This window comes from Chiloscyllium plagiosum, chromosome 35, assembly GCF_004010195.1.
Source record: "Chiloscyllium plagiosum isolate BGI_BamShark_2017 chromosome 35, ASM401019v2, whole genome shotgun sequence".
Taxonomy (NCBI): domain Eukaryota; kingdom Metazoa; phylum Chordata; class Chondrichthyes; order Orectolobiformes; family Hemiscylliidae; genus Chiloscyllium; species Chiloscyllium plagiosum.
The window spans coordinates 4,476,256-4,491,996 of NC_057744.1; the positions used below are offsets into that span (position 1 = coordinate 4,476,256).

The 15,741-nt window shown below is 41.9% G+C and overlaps 1 protein-coding gene across 1 annotated transcript; it reads left to right on the forward strand.

The window, feature by feature from the left end:
• The first annotated feature begins 149 nt into the window (after positions 1 to 149).
• Positions 150 to 5,664, forward strand: LOC122540596 (uncharacterized protein C4orf54 homolog). The gene has a single exon (XM_043676510.1). It carries the CDS (start codon positions 434 to 436, stop codon positions 5,099 to 5,101), a length of 4,668 nt encoding a protein of 1,555 aa, XP_043532445.1. The 5' UTR covers positions 150 to 433; the 3' UTR covers positions 5,102 to 5,664.
• The last annotated feature ends 10,077 nt before the right edge of the window (positions 5,665 to 15,741 follow it).

Here is a 15,741-nt window from a genome sequence, read left to right on the forward strand (position 1 = left end):
TGTTTGTGAGTGTGTTTGTGAGAGGGTGTGTGAGAGTGTGTGTGTGAGAGAGAGTGTGTGTGTGAGTGTGTTTGTGAGAGGGTGTGTGAGAGAGTGTGTGTGAGAGAGAGTATGTGTGTAAGTGTGTGTGTTTGTGAGAGAGTGTGTGAATGTGTGTGTGTGTCTGTGTGTGTTGGTGGGGTGGGGGGGGGAGACGTTGGAGAGACAGACACTGCAGCAACTGCAGAGGGAAGGCAAGCCGACAGGTTCAGCTGTCAGTCACAGCCCAGAATAGAGCAGAGCTGGGGGGCAAGGGGAAGGAGAGGCTGGTGGTGGGATAGCAACAGAGGACTTTGCAGAGCAGAAAGCAGTTTGCAGGCACAGTATCCCGGGGCCAGCACCTACACAACAGAGACTGCAGGAGGGAGGGAGGGGAGGGGGTAAAGTGAAGAGGATGTTCCAGGTGGAGAAGCAGGAGTTCGGTGAGCATTTCGCCCGGGGTCCCCGGGTCAGTGTGGCGAACACTTGCGGCGATTTCATGAGCGACACCTCGAGCTTGGTGAGTGACTTGGACGAGACGGACTATGAGGTTGGCCGCTTGACAGCGTTAGCTTTCCGCAGCCTGGCCTGCCCTCCCAGCGGCTACATGGAGCTGTTCGAGTCCGGGGGCTCCACCGACCTCTCCCTGGAGCTGTCCGAACGTAGCAGCGGCACCACCCAATGGTCCACCTCGGTGGAGCTGGGCATGAGGCCAGGGAGCCGGGAGCCTGGACCCCGGGAAGCCCCTACCTTCGGGAGCAGCCACTTCGAGTGTGTGGAGGTGGCTGTGGAAAGCCAGAAGGAAAGTCATGGTGGTGGGGCCAGGGGCACAGTGCCCAAGAGGGAGATCCAGTTCAAGAAGAGGGAGAGCGGTGAGCTGAGTGTTTTCCAGGCCAGTGCCTGCCTAGAGGAGAGGAAGACCACTTCCCGGGAGGAGGAGGTCAGGACCAACAGCCTGCACAGAGCCGAGCCCCAGGAAGAATGCTCCAAAAAGGCCAAGTTTGCCTCCTGCCACATCTCCAACGTCATCTCCAAGAAGATGCAGTTTGAGCAAGAGCTCAAGATGGAGCGGGGGGCCGTCCAGGACCCCTTCTCGTCTGTGCCGTCCACCCCGTCCTCGGCCCCTGTCAAAGAATTCGAGTTCCCCCTGCCAGGTCTCGCTCAGGAGGAAGAGCCTGGCAGAGGCTGGGAGTTCAGCACCGAGCTGCTGGGAGGCAGGAGGAGCGTGGTGCTGCAGGAGAGCTGCTCGGATACTGGCCCTGCCCAGACCACCCCACATCCCGGCGGCTTCAGGGGCTGGAAGGAGAGCTGTACCGAGGATCAGAAAGCAGGAAAGCCAGGGAGAGCAGGAATCCTCAGTGATTCCAAACCTGAAAAGGCCACCGCGCACAACAGCCTGGAGGAGAAATACGTGGAGGTTATCCCACAGGTTACCAAACAGGCCAACTACCTCAGCCAGCCCACTGTGCTTGAAGACAAGCCCAGCTATAAACAACTTGGTCATAAAATAGACACCAGAAACCCATCCAGGAGCAGCGTAATGCCACAACCACCCAAGGTGACACCTGCTCCTCCAACCACACAAGAGAAGTATGTGGACCCATACGGGACAGTTGAACAGTTGGCTCCAAACATAGGCTCCCGCAGCAAGATCATCCCTCTTGACCCTAAGTATCAGACTCTGCCTGCTTCATTTAAATTCGAGACTGATGATTGTAGAATGGTCGACCCCCAGTTTGACCGAGGTGAACTGACAGCACAGAGAGCAAAGGGGCCCATCCATCAGGTGCGTGATGTGCGTAAACTGGTCAAGAATACCTACGGGGCATTAAGTTTCCGTGGCTCATTGGAAGCCAAACCTTCTGAAATTTTGAATCCTGATGATTCCCAACTGCTCACAGAGTCTGATCAAACCAATGTACCAGTGGCCAACATCGCAACGCTGCCTATGAACATTCAATGCAAATCCATAAATTGGAAAGGTAATAGAGAAATGTCTTGCAATTCATCAGTAGACAAGAAATATTGGACCTACGCAGGGAGTACAGACACCTCCAGGTTATATTCGTCTGATATCAAGCTGCTACTTCCATCTGATATTAAGAAAAGCAAGACAGATACATTTAAGAAAGCAGAGACCGAAAACAAGACTTGCAAAAAAGTTGGGAAAGGAGAGGGTGCATTGGCGATTCAATCTGCAGATTCAAAGAACATCAAGAAGAAAAACAAAATTGACAAATCGCAAAGCTCACCTGCTTCAAGTAAGGAAGCTACCAGAATTTCTCCTTTAAGAGGTGGCTCTAAAAAGGACACACAAGAGAAACAAGATGTAAGTTTGGTGAGGAGGCTTTCAACTGGTGAAGATCGTAATTTAATGTCTGAGACAGATAAAGTCAAAAAGAGTTGGTCAGCTGGTGTAGACAACCAATGCCCATATTCATCACTGTTGAATTCACATTCAAAAGGTATTAAGGTTGAGACTGGTGGAGAAAAAACAAAGAAAGATTCAGCAGAATCCATTCCGAAACAGGAGAATACAGTGCTAAACAATAATGTTGGTACTAAAAAAGATGACCCAATGAAACCGCATAGCCAGTTAAAACCTACTGGAAGTGTCACTTCTCTCAAAGAGGATTTGAGTTTGACACATGGGAAAAGTGATTCAATAAAAGAATCTCAAGACAGACCAGAAAATCAAAATAAATTCCAGAAGATTGCGATTTCAAGAAATAACATTGCCAAAACATTGGCTGAGAAGGATGAGTCATTAAACCAGAGCAAACATTTAAACATTTCAACTCCCAATTTAACCAACTCAAACATTTCAAAAGGAAAAGATACATCAGAGAGCAAGGTGGACTCCAGATTGGATCAGCAGAAGACACTTCGAAAGGTGTCTTCATCAAAAAATGACAGCACCCAAGAATTAACCAGGAAAGGGGAATTGAACAAGGAAGGTCAGTTCAGAAAGTTAGGAAATAAGAGTGACAATGTGGTTTTAAAGACTGAAGAAATTAAAGGAACTGAGGAATGTGGAAGAGAAGGTCAAGTCAAGGGGGAGCAGAAAAGTCAACGCTTTGGGAGATCTACTATCAGTGGCGAGGACTTACTGTCGCCAGTTGGGAAAAAGGATGATGTAAAGAAGGTTCAGATTGGACTGGAAAAGAAGACTGTAGTGATGAGTAGCTCCCTCTCACAAACTGTAGACAACGCAAAATTATCTGGGAGAGGTGAGCCTAGAAATGAGTCACATGTTGGATGGCAGAAGGACAAGAGATTCTCAAGTAATCCCACCTTAGAGAGTGAAGTCATCAAATCATCATCCGGGAAATATGAAACTGTCAAAGATATCCAAATTCGATTAGAGAATCAGAGTAAGAAACTGGGAAGTTCAAATGAAGAAAAGTCAATGTCTGGGAAAGCCAAGGCTAATAATGAGAGCCTGTCTGGACTTGAAAATCGAAAAACCCCTCAGGATTATTGTGCCCAGAGTAGCGAAAGCATTAAGTCGTTCATGTACAAGACTGAGACTAAGAAAGAAAGCCTGAATGACTCTCAGAATCAAGTTAAAAAAGGGAAAGCTGAACAAGCTTCGGAAAAAGCAGGCATGAAAGTGCTAAAGGAATCACAGCCAATCAAAGATAGTTATGTTTTGTCGTTGATCTTAGAAGAAGAAAACAGGAATAACTTGGAGTCCACTGATGCCAAAATGAGAAACAAACAGTCATTATCTGTGAAGCATCAATTCTTAAATGATCCTGGTGTACAAGCTTCTATTTCCTCTTCAGTTAACAGCACAGATAAACAAACTGTATCCTCTGTGAAGCCCACAGATCACCATCAAACAGTAAAAAGCTCAGTGAAGACATCAACTCACAAACTGGAAAATCATAGTAACTCAAAAGGTTCATCAACCTTCACTGCTGAAATGCCCAAGTCAACACCCAAAGCAACTTATCAACAGACACATTCACAGATCCATTCAAGTTTAACAGAGTTTAATGTGAAGACACTCCCTGCTGTCAAGTTGTCCAGTCAGGATATGAACAAGTTGAGTTCCTCTGCAGTTGAAACACAGCCCACAGGTGGAGCAGTCACTCAGGAACAAACATCACTTTCCCTGGACAGCGTAAACTATCTTGCCATTCCTATGAAAGAGCAGAAAGCACAGGTGCCCAACGTGGGACTAACAGCTGTTTCTCCTAGAGCTTCCACCTTCAAAGCAAATCCACCATCGGCGATCCCCTACTTTCAGCATCAGCGCAGCGTGGAGGCAATGGATCCTCAAAGGCAAGACAAACAGACAGTGTCTCATCGAGTTACCCAGGATGCACAGTCCCCTGGTGTTCAGCTGAAAAATCCACCTTACTCTGCTGTAAATCAAACCCAGCTTCAATTCTCTCCGGGTGCTAGGACGTCAAACCTTGTGGAGACAGGTTGTGAAGTTCCACAATCTTCTCAAGACTTGGACAACTCTCCTGTGCCTTGTTATCAGTATCCTCAAACTCAGAGAAAAATGCTTGTGGATCCAGAAACAGGAAAATATTACTTTGTGGATGCTCCAATTCAACCTCCTCGTAAAATGCTGTTGGATCCAGAAACAGGGCAGTACGTGGAAGTCATGATGCCTCAGCATCCCTATGGTGGAGTATATCAAGTGCCTTTCCCTCCTTACCTTATAAATCCAGGAGTCATGAGCCCATCTTATTTACCAAATATGCCATACCCTGGGTTATTTGTAGGACCTCCTGTGTCTTCTCAAAGGCCTATGGAACTGCAAGGCCAAGTACTGCCCCAACAGAGTATCCCACAAGGTAAAACAGATTCACAGCAACATAAACAGTATGTCCAGAGGAGTTTCTCTGCTGACTCGGCAAACTTGGAGACCTTATATTATATACCAACAGGTATGCCATTATATCCCAACCCAGGCCAGCCTGGTCTGCAGCAAATACCCATACAAGCTAAATCTTGTGCTGAACTTAGAGACAGCAAAACTACAGGCATTTGGTCAATGCAACAAATTTATGGAGTCAGTAACCTTCTCCCCCATGGAAGGCCAAGTAGTTTTATGGTGGAGTAAAAAACTAAATAGGTACATTTGATGACAGGCTGAAAAGGGGCAATGAGAACCTGCAGCTGAGCAAGAATCAAGCATCGGCCACAGATTCAACCACACAGTCATGTCAGAGATGAATGGCATTCACTGAAAAGTATTTTTCTCCAGACATCACACCATTATCAGTCCAGGGACACACAGCTCATCGGGAAAAACCACTCATAGTTTATTCAAGTGATGTTGAAAAGCATCTTGTGAATCCCCAGCTCCTTAACGGCAATGTTGAATATCAACTTGGGCCAATTCCTTGCGAATGTTTTCATTTCCATTGGAATCTGTGATCAATTCATGCAACGCTTGAAAGGGCTCAATGACTTTGGCCTCCTATTTGGGGAGAAAGGAACAACATTGAAGGTGTTTGGTTACTCTTTCTTAAAGCTATCGCAAAAGAGTGATTTACTGTGCTAAGGCAGAGAGTAAAAGGGCAAACTTATGCCCTAGACCCATGATTTATATTCTTTTTAAGCAGATTCCATCTTATTGTCTATAAAAAGAGACATTGAATATATCTGTGACTCTTAAATAATGTTCAGTTGTGTCAGATTTTGTGTGTGTGAAATGCAGTTGCCAGCAACATTGGTCACAATTCCAGAGTTAACTGGAGTAAAGGTTGCAAAGGCATAGAAATGTACCCTCTTGCTTTTGGGAAAATTTCATTTCCTTGTGTACCATGCATGTGAGAGTGTTTCGCTCAGTCTTCAGAATTTCGCTGTGCTATCAGAAACTGAACTTAATGATTAGTTTATAAAGAGGAGTTACTTTATTAACTTGTCAAGCACAAACAGGTTTTTATTATTTTATTGGCACACTGGTTTGCTAAACCATCCTGTACCATCTCAAAGTAATTGACAGCCTATCAATAGGAAATTGCTTTCTGGGGATTCTTTAACCTGTTCCACAAGTCATGTTAGCACAAAATTAAACAGGGTGGATTATATAGGGCGATGCTGGGAAAATACAGGCTCAGTACTTCATATTTAGTAAAACTAGTGATGTTAGGGATAAATCATACTACAGTATCACCTCTATAGATTGAAACACTTATGACCAATAGTTACTCTATTTACATGCTAGTTTGATAATTGTACTACATAATTCAAAGACACTTATATTTATGTACAAAATTCTCAGTGATCCTCACAGCGAACCATCATTGAAGAGCAGTGGCTTGTTACATTGATAAATGTGATGTGAGTGAGAAAGGTCTGTCATTTTTAGGTGTTGCTAATACCAAAGAAAGTAAGATAGATCCAGTAAAGATTTCTCTAGCCTTCAAATGGGGTGGGAGTGTGTGGAACTGGTGAATGAGAATGTGGACTGTGTCAAGTAACATTTTCTAATCTATGCCAGGCTATTGGTGAGGTAGGTGCAAGATTGCACTTTGATGCCAAGTTGAAAGTATGAAGCATCTTTTCACTGACAATGGCACAGCTCAGATATAAAGTAAAAACTGATTTTTCCTAATAAGTAATGCTCTATCTTGCCCCGACCTCTAAGATTTCCTGTTGCACCAGTGTGACCTTTCCATTAAAAAATACTTGGCCAATTTTGTGAATGGGATGACTGTTTCTTAAAATGTTCTGTTTGTTTCCTTCTGGGAGCTTACATTCACTATTAATTGGCCTAATTTCATTGAGAGTGCTTGCCTCTGCTGCCAGGATATGTTTAGAGAGAGAGAGAGGGGAAGAGATTCCCCTGCTATCTGAATCACAGAGTTGTTACAGTACAGAAGGAAGCCATTCAGCCCATAGTATCAACTCCCTGTTCTCTGAGCATTTTGACTTAGTAGGAGACAGTGAGGGCAGCAGATGCTGGAGGTCAGAGTTGAGAGTATGGTGCTGGAAAAGCACAGCCAGTCAGGCAGCATCCGAGGAGCAGGAGAATTGACGTTTCGGGCATAAGCCCTGATAAAGGGCATTTTGATTTAGTGCCAATCTCCTACCTTCTCCCTGTAACTCAGCACATTGTTTCTATTTAAGTAATTATATAATGTCTCAAATAAATAAACAAAAAATTCCAAAAGAAAGACAAATAAATTGAGTTTGGAATGGAATTGAAAGCTAGACTGAGGGATGGGACTGCCATTGCTTGTTGAAAATAGTCTGAAGTCATGCCAAATGATCCAGTATACTTGGAAACAGACAACTGTAACACTAAGAGGAACATCATAACTATTTATGTGCTGCATTCACCTCCCTCCTTGAACATTCATTCAGATCAATCCCAAAGAGCTGCCACTGTAGCAGTTCCTATTTAATTCAGAGCAGAGCTACAAACCTCGTGGGATACTGTACCAGAATATATCTTAAGAACAAATTCACTGGCTCACATAAATAGTGCAGGACATAAATTCATGAAATGATATGCCACAGAAAGAGGCCATTTGGCCCAGGCGCATCTATCCAATGAATCCCACCGGCCTGTCCTTTCCCCCAGACTATTGCCAATGCCTCCACTTCAAATACTTACCCAATTTCCTTTTGAAAATGACCATTGAGTTGGTTCACAGCACACTTTCAGGCAGCACATTCCTGATCATAACAACACGCTGTGCAATTTTTTTCTTACAGGCCCTTCTGGTTTGTTCACCAATTGTCTAAAACTTGTGCAAAAAGGAGAAGGAATTTCTGTGGATGGATTCAAGGTATAAAAACTAATCTGAATGCCGAGTTAACACACTGGAATATATTCCTCTTTGGACATATCCATTTATCTTGTGTGTAACAGTATGGCACAGTGGCAGATGGTGCATGTTACAGATGTTCAAGGGCTAGCACATGCACAATGGGCCGAGTGGCCTCTTTCTGACTTGCATAATTCCATGGTTCTTATTGGAATGTTTGTGTGACAGGTGAGAACAGGACAACAAGGGGCTATAATGCCTGCTGTTATCAAATATCTTTAGAACATCTATATTTTGTGCATTCACCTGCTGAAGGGACTGCTTGGCTGAAGTAGTGGAGGAGAGCTGCTAGGTATTCACCTGCGTCACGGCAATGCAGGGTCAATGAATAACAGCTGTCAACATTTTGCTGCAAAGTCAACCTAAAGTTAACCGTAAAAAATGTAAAATTCAGAGTTGATACTGGTACCTTTATCCTCTCCATGCCTCAATGGTATCACTCTTGCCTCTCAGTCACAAGGTTATAGGTTTAAGTTCCAATTAAGACACTTCAGAACAAGGTTTACGCTGGTACTTCAGTGTAGAGCTAGGAGGTTCTTCTTTTTGGAAAAGGTGTTAGACCAATGCCCTGCCTGCTCTCCTAAATCGAGTTAAAAATTCCAATGGAGAACTATTTCAAAGGAAGCCAGGGTTCTGCCTGAAATGGATCCTGCAGGCATCACCAAAAACAGATATTCTGGTCATTTATTTCCAAGGTGTTTATGAAAGCTTGCAGTGCAGAAATAACCATGGTGCTTCCTACAGTGCACAGTGACTGTGCTTTAGGAGGATTTTCTAGACTGTACAGTGCCTTTGGGGACATTGTAGTTTGTGAAAGATGCTGCTTAATGCAAGTTCTTCTTATTTCTTGAAACCATGCCAGGTACAGTGTGTTCAGTAGTGACTTTAGTAAATGAATTGTGGAGACATGTATATTTACATTGAATCATACTACTCATTGATGTTGAACTCGTGTTTTCTGGAAGTTGAAGACACTATTTCTAGCCATGCTTTTGTGCTAAGTAGTGGCACTATTTTGTATCTGATAATGTATCAATAATATGATATTTCACAGGTTTGTCTTGTACAAAAATGGATGCATCTTATGTTGAATAACAAATAAACATCTCCTGAGAAACTTTTCATTTCAGATGTATGTAATCAGCACGTACACACTTAGGAAATTACTTTAATCAATTTCATCCCTTTGTGGTGTCACCTGCAAACTTACTAACCATACCTTCTCTATTCTCATCCAAATCAATTATATAAATGATAAACAAAAGAGGACCCAGAACTGATCCCTGTGGAACAACGCTGATCACAGGTCCTCAGTCTGAAAAACAACACTTCACCATTACTCTTTGTGTCTTGCCATTAAGCCAGTTATGTATCCAATTGACAAGCTCACCCTGAATCCCATGTGACCTTTATTAATTAGTCTACCTTGTCAAAGGCTTTACTAAAATCCAAATAACCAACATTGACTGCTCGGCCACCATCGATCATTTTGGTAGTTTCTCCATAAAATACAAAAAAGTTTGTGAGATACGATTTTCCTCACCCAAAACCACGCTGACAATCCTTAATCTATTTTTGCCTCTCTAAATGTCCATAAATCCTGTCTTTTATAATCACCTCCAACAATTTACCCACAACCAAAGTCAAACTTACAGGTCTATTGTTCTCCAGTTTCTCCTTACAACCTTTAGGTACAACATTAGCCAACTTCCAGTCATCAAGCACTTCACTCATAGCTATAGATGATGCAAATATTTCTGGAAGCCGTCTTGTAATTTCCACCATTACTTCCCTCAACATTCTGGCATATATTAAACCAGGTCCCAGGGATTTATCTACCTTTGTATTCTCCAAGATCTCCCAAACTTCCTCTTCTTTAGTGTGAACTAAAACTTCCAAGTTTATATTTCTGCATTCTCTAGTCTCCATTTCTTTCTCCATAGTAAAAACTGACACAATATTCATTTAGTATCTCTCCCATCTGCTAGAATTCAACACAAAGATGACCTCTTTGCGCTTTAAAAGGCCCTACCCTCTCTCTAGTTATCCTCTTGCTCCTATGTATCCTTAATCTTATCTGCCAATGTTATCTTATATCCCCCTGTGCCTTCCTGATTTCTAACTTTCAAATGCCCCTACACTCTTTATATAAAATTAAGAGATTTAATTCAACCAAGTTGTCTATGTCTAAAATAAGATTCTGTTTATTCTTAGCTAGAACCTCAATATCTTTATTCATCCATTGTTCCTTAATCTTACCAACCTTACCCTTCACTCTAACATGAACATAATGCCTCTGAAATCTTGTCATCACACTCCCACTTGTCAGAAATCCTTTGACCTGCGAACAATCCAATCAACTTTTGAAAGTTCTTGTCTCATACCATTAAAATTTGCCTTACTCCAATTAAAAACTTTAACTTATGTAGAAGGCTTATCCTTTTCCATTACGATTTTGAAAATAATAGATTTATGATCGCTAGACCCAAAGTGTTCCCCCACATTTACTTCAATCACCTGCCCTGCTATATTGCCCAAAAGAAGGTTTAGTTTTGCTCCTTCCCCAATAGGAACATCCACATATTGATAAAGAAAATTTCCCTTAACACATTTGACAAATTCTTCACCATCCAAAAAATATAGTAGACTAGGCCAACGGTAGTGCAAGTAAATGACTGCTTCAACCTTGGTTAAGGAAAAAAAGAGGTCATGCCAGATGCTTTCCGGCGGTTGGAAGAATCATGAGAACAGATGCAACAGAAACAGAGAAACTGGAGAATGGAGTAGAATCCTTGCAGATTCAGGGATGGGAGGAGGTGTAGTCGAGGTCACTGAGAGTTGGTGAGTTTGTAGTTGATATTGGTGGAGATCCTCACAAATGGAAGCAGTGAAATCAAGGAAGAGAAGAGAAGTCAGAGATTGACCAAGTGAAAGTGAGAGAAAGATGGAAAATGGAAGCAAGACTGACAGTTTTTTTTTCCAATTCTGGTAGAAAGCAGGCTTGAAGATAGCAATGATGTATCAAAGAGAGAATTGTAGGTGGGGTTCTGAATGGATTAAGGAATGTTCCGCATATTTCATACAGAGACAACATAGCTGGAACCCATGCAGCTACCCATAATGGCACATTTGACAGTGAAAATGTGATAAAAAGAAGAGGTTTTCAAACTGAGAATGAGCTCATGTGGACGAAGAAGAGTTGTGGATTGAGACTGTGTGTGGGGTTCTTTTTAAGGAAAAAGTAGAGGACCTTCAGATCATCTTGGTGCGGAATAGATATATGGAAGGATTGCATGTTCATGATAAGGAGGTGAAATTGTGGAGCAAACATAAAGCATTAGAAGAATCATAAATACCTGTGTTTGATCTCTTCATCAAGAACTGCCAACTTGACATCGGCCACCTTAACTTCTCTGTTCCATTTACCCACTTTAACCTGTCTTCCTCTGAACCTACAGAATTCTATTCACTCAGGTCTAACCCGGACCTTTTTATCAAATCTGCTGTTAAAAAACTGGTGTTGTCATCATCTGGCATGCTGGCCTCTAATTGACAGAAGCAGAGCACCAACTCTCAGCCACTTTGTCCTATCTCCCCTGCATCACAAGAGATTGCACAAGGGTAGGGTGCTGGTGGTTAAAGTCAATATCAGCAAAAATAAGTTCAGTGGGGCTGGAGCAGACTTAAATTATTGTTCAACCAGGGCTGGACTGGTTTTGGATTTTGTGGGAGAGATACAAACAGTCTGTACATGGTTTGGGGGTGGGGGTGCATGCAATAATATGGGAAGCTGCAGATTGAAGGCCTCCAGAGGAAATGAGGTCAGTGACAGTCCTGGAAACTACAGCTTGATGTTCAGTGATGGGATTGTGATGCAGGGGAGATAGGAGGAAGTGGCTGAGAGTTGGTGCTTTGCTTCTGACAGTAGAGGTCAGCATGCCAGATGATGACAACACCACATACAGGGTTACGGGGAGAGGATAGGGGTGTGGGTCTGGGGAGAAATGCTTTTTGAAGGGTTGATTGACTCAATGGGCCGAATGGCCTGCTGCCAAGATGCAGGGATTCCATGATTCTTTAAAAGAGTTTTATCAGTTCACCCACCAGAGAGAACAGAGTTTTAGCCGTAGTCTTACCTAAAGTGTTTATTTCCATGTGTTTGTGTGTAAGGGTGTGTTTCTGCCCCATCGGTAATTGCCTTTGGGAAGGTGGTGGTAAACCACCTCCTTGAAACACTACAATACAAGTGGGAGGTTTCTTTTGAGGTTTGATAACTTGTCAGCCTATTTCAGTGTTAATTATATTGTGTATGTTATATTGCACAACTACATTATATCACTACTTTGGATCTTAAGTTACACATAGGCCAAATAAGGCAAGAAGAACAATTTTTTTTCTGTAATTGAACCTCGCGAACAGGGGTACAGTTGTTTTTATGACATATTAGTAGCTTCATAATATTACTGATAGTATAGATTTAGTTTCAGATTAGTTTAATCCCAGCTGCCAGGATTTGAGCCCAAGTTTCCTGAGCATTTTGTCCGCACCTCTGGATTACTAGTTCAGTGACATAATCACTATGTTAAAGCGCCCCACTATATAAGAACTGGCATCATCCCCATAAATCAGTGCAGAGCTGTTTCTGTGTTGCTGGTTTTCTGCTCCATCACTTTGCCAGCTGTTTCAGAGATTTACTGTCTAGAGCATTGAAATCTAGCCGGCATAGGAAAGGTTACTGTATCAGTCAAAGATGAAACAATGAAGTGGAGATTGCCAAGCAACACTTGGACAGAAACCGTGGTGGGGAATATGGAGATATAAATAGTAAAGGTCACACACATAAAGTCTCTGACTGAATTCTAGCTGCATGCATGATTGAAGAAAAATGAAAGCTTCTCCGATATAAGAAATCTGAATTATCATTAGTTTAATTAACACCAATAACGCAACTGTTTTTATATTAAATTGAATCGTTGCTTCAATTGGTTTTACGCCTCAATGAAATATCTTATAGTCTTCATGTACAGTTTGATATTCAATAGTATTGGCTCAGATCCAAGCCTCATGTTTGCTTCTCAGGTTTTATTGCCAGGGTAATTTTAAAAGAATGATTTGCACGGAGTTGCATTGCTGAGCAATTTGCAGTGTAGCAACTGGCCAATCAGACCAATGTGACCATGCCAGTGTTTATACACTTCTCATCATATGGTCAGTTATGTCTGACTGGGTCACACCCACCTCTGATCAGAAGGTTGTGGGTTCAAGTCCACTTTAAAGCATTCAGGAACAAATCATCAATGACATTTCCAGTGCAGTCCTGAGAGATATTTGGAGGTGCTTTTTTTAATGTTTAAAGGAGGTCTTGTTTCCCCTTTCAGATAAAAGATTCAGGTCACTGTTTCAAAGATGAGTGGGGTGGTTCTCTGTCATGTCTCACCTAATAGTGTCAGAATAGATTATCTGACCAATACTTCACAATGTCCATGGAAGCTTGCTTTAAGCAAATTTCCTATTGTGTTACCTGTATTACAACTACATCAATATCACCTGATGAAGGAGCGGCGCTCCAAAAGGTAGTGCTTCCAAATAAACTTGTTGGACTATAACCTGGTGTTGTCTGGCATTAACTTTATTCACCCAGTCCAATACTGGCACCTCCAAGGTCATGACATTCCATCTATAGTACTTCATTGCTGTAAAGCACTAGCTGTGAAGCATTATCCTGAGATAATGAAAAGTGTTATAACAATTCAATTCTTTCTTTCCCTGTCATTATTTATCAATGTGTGGCAATAGTCACAGATTGTAGGACAACAGGGTACAATTACAATGTTGAAAAGACATTTGGATAGGTATATGAATAGGAAAGCTTGGGAGGAATATGGGCCAGGAGCAGGTAGGACTCCTTTAGTTTGGGATTAAATTTGGCATGGACTGGTTGAACTGAATGGTCTATTTCCATGCTGTATGGTTCTATGACTCCAGAGGACACAGCTTAACAATAAGTGGTAGGCTATTTAGAACAGAGTTGAGGAGAAACTTCTTCACCCAGAGAGTGGTGGATAGATGGAATGCTCTGCCCCAGAAGGCAGTAGAGGCCAAGTCTCTGGATACTTCCAAGAAAGAGGTGGATAGAGCTCTTAAAGATAGTGGAATCAAGGGTAATGCGGATAAGGCAGGAACAGGATACTGATTGTGGATGATCAGTCATGATCATAATGAATGGTGGTGCTGGCTTGAAGGGCCGAATGGCCTATTGTTTATTGTCTATTGACTCTATAACAATTTGGAAGCAGTAGAATGGACTATCAAAATATCAAAGGGTGTTGGAGGACAGAACTGAATCTATGTTATTACACTGGGATTACATTAAGCATCAAAGCTCTAAACAAAGGTTACAGGCTCAGAATTCCAATGGATTGCCAAAATGTAAAATTGGTGTTAGAAAGATTCTATGTCACTTGCTGTATTCTTTGATAAAGAGTGTTCATATTCTCTATCTCTGTGTGTGTACTCTTCACCATCGTATGTATATTCTTCATCAGAGTCTGTGTACTTTTCATAAGGATGTGTATATTCTTCATCAGGGTGCAGGAACACTTCATCAGGGTGTGTGTAGTCCTCATTAGGGTGTGTATATTCTTCTTTAGGCTGTGTGTATTTCATCACAATGTGTGCATGCTTTATCAGTGCGTATACTCTTCATTAAGTATTTATATTCTTCATTAGGATGTGGATAGTTCATTACATTGTGGGTACGATTCATCAGGATATTGTCTCATATTGCCTTCATTAGGATGTGCATACCCTTTATCAGGACTTTGTACACTTAATTGGTTTATGCGTACTCATCACAATATATTTTCTCTTCACAAATAATGAATAGAGTTGCCCTCTGGTAGTTCAGTGCTTTAGTTTTTATTTTGTATTGTTCTACTTGCATGTTTTCCATTTTATATTATTGATTTTTATCCCTGTTCTGGCAGTCTGTATGTTAATAGCAGGAAACAGAGTGCCCATAAACTGGATTATTATCAAATGCATCTGATTTAAATTATTGGTTAGGATTTGTTGGTGGTCTGTCAAACTCGATTGAATGCATTTTGTAAAGTTCAATTTGTGTTTAGAAAATGTAGCCAGTTTTCTGCTGTACAGAAATCCATGAAGCTAAGTTTAGCCCAATTGAAAGTACAGTCTGTATATGGAAGTGCTCAATGATTTGCAATTAAATACCTCTGCCTTGAGTCAGATCCTGTGAGATTAGAGGGGAATTAGAGGCAAGTATTCTGTTGCATCTTCCGGTTCATCAAGCAAAAGATCAAAGGATCATATAACACAGGTGGAGACTATTCAGTCCATCAGGTTTTTGCCAGCTCTTTGAAAGCAGTTAGTCTCCCTGCTCTTTTCCTGAAAATATGTCCTTTTTAAATATATCTCCCATTGAAAGTGACACTTAAATCTGCTTCAGCCACCCTTGCAAGCAGTGTTTTGTTGTTTGAACATACAGACTAGGAGCAGGTGCTCGACCATTCAGCCCCTTAAGCCTGCTGTACCATTCAATAAAAACATTGAAAAGTCTGATTGTAGCCTCACATCCACATTTCTGCCAACTGCTGTTTACCTTTGACTCCTTTGTTCATCAAGAATCTATCCGCATTCTGCCTTTAAAATAATCAAATGATACACTATTGCCAGCTGAGGAGAAGAATTCCAAAGACTCACGGCCCTCTGAAAATATCACTTTCTCCTCATCTTTGTCTTTAATGGAATATCTTTTATTTTTAAACTGTGCTGTCCAGTTCTAGTCTCTCCCACAAGGTGAAACAGCCTCTCAGAATCCACCCTTATCAAATCCCTCAGGATCTTGTATGTGTCAATAAGATTGCCTCTTATTCTCTGAACTTCAATGATACAGGCCAAG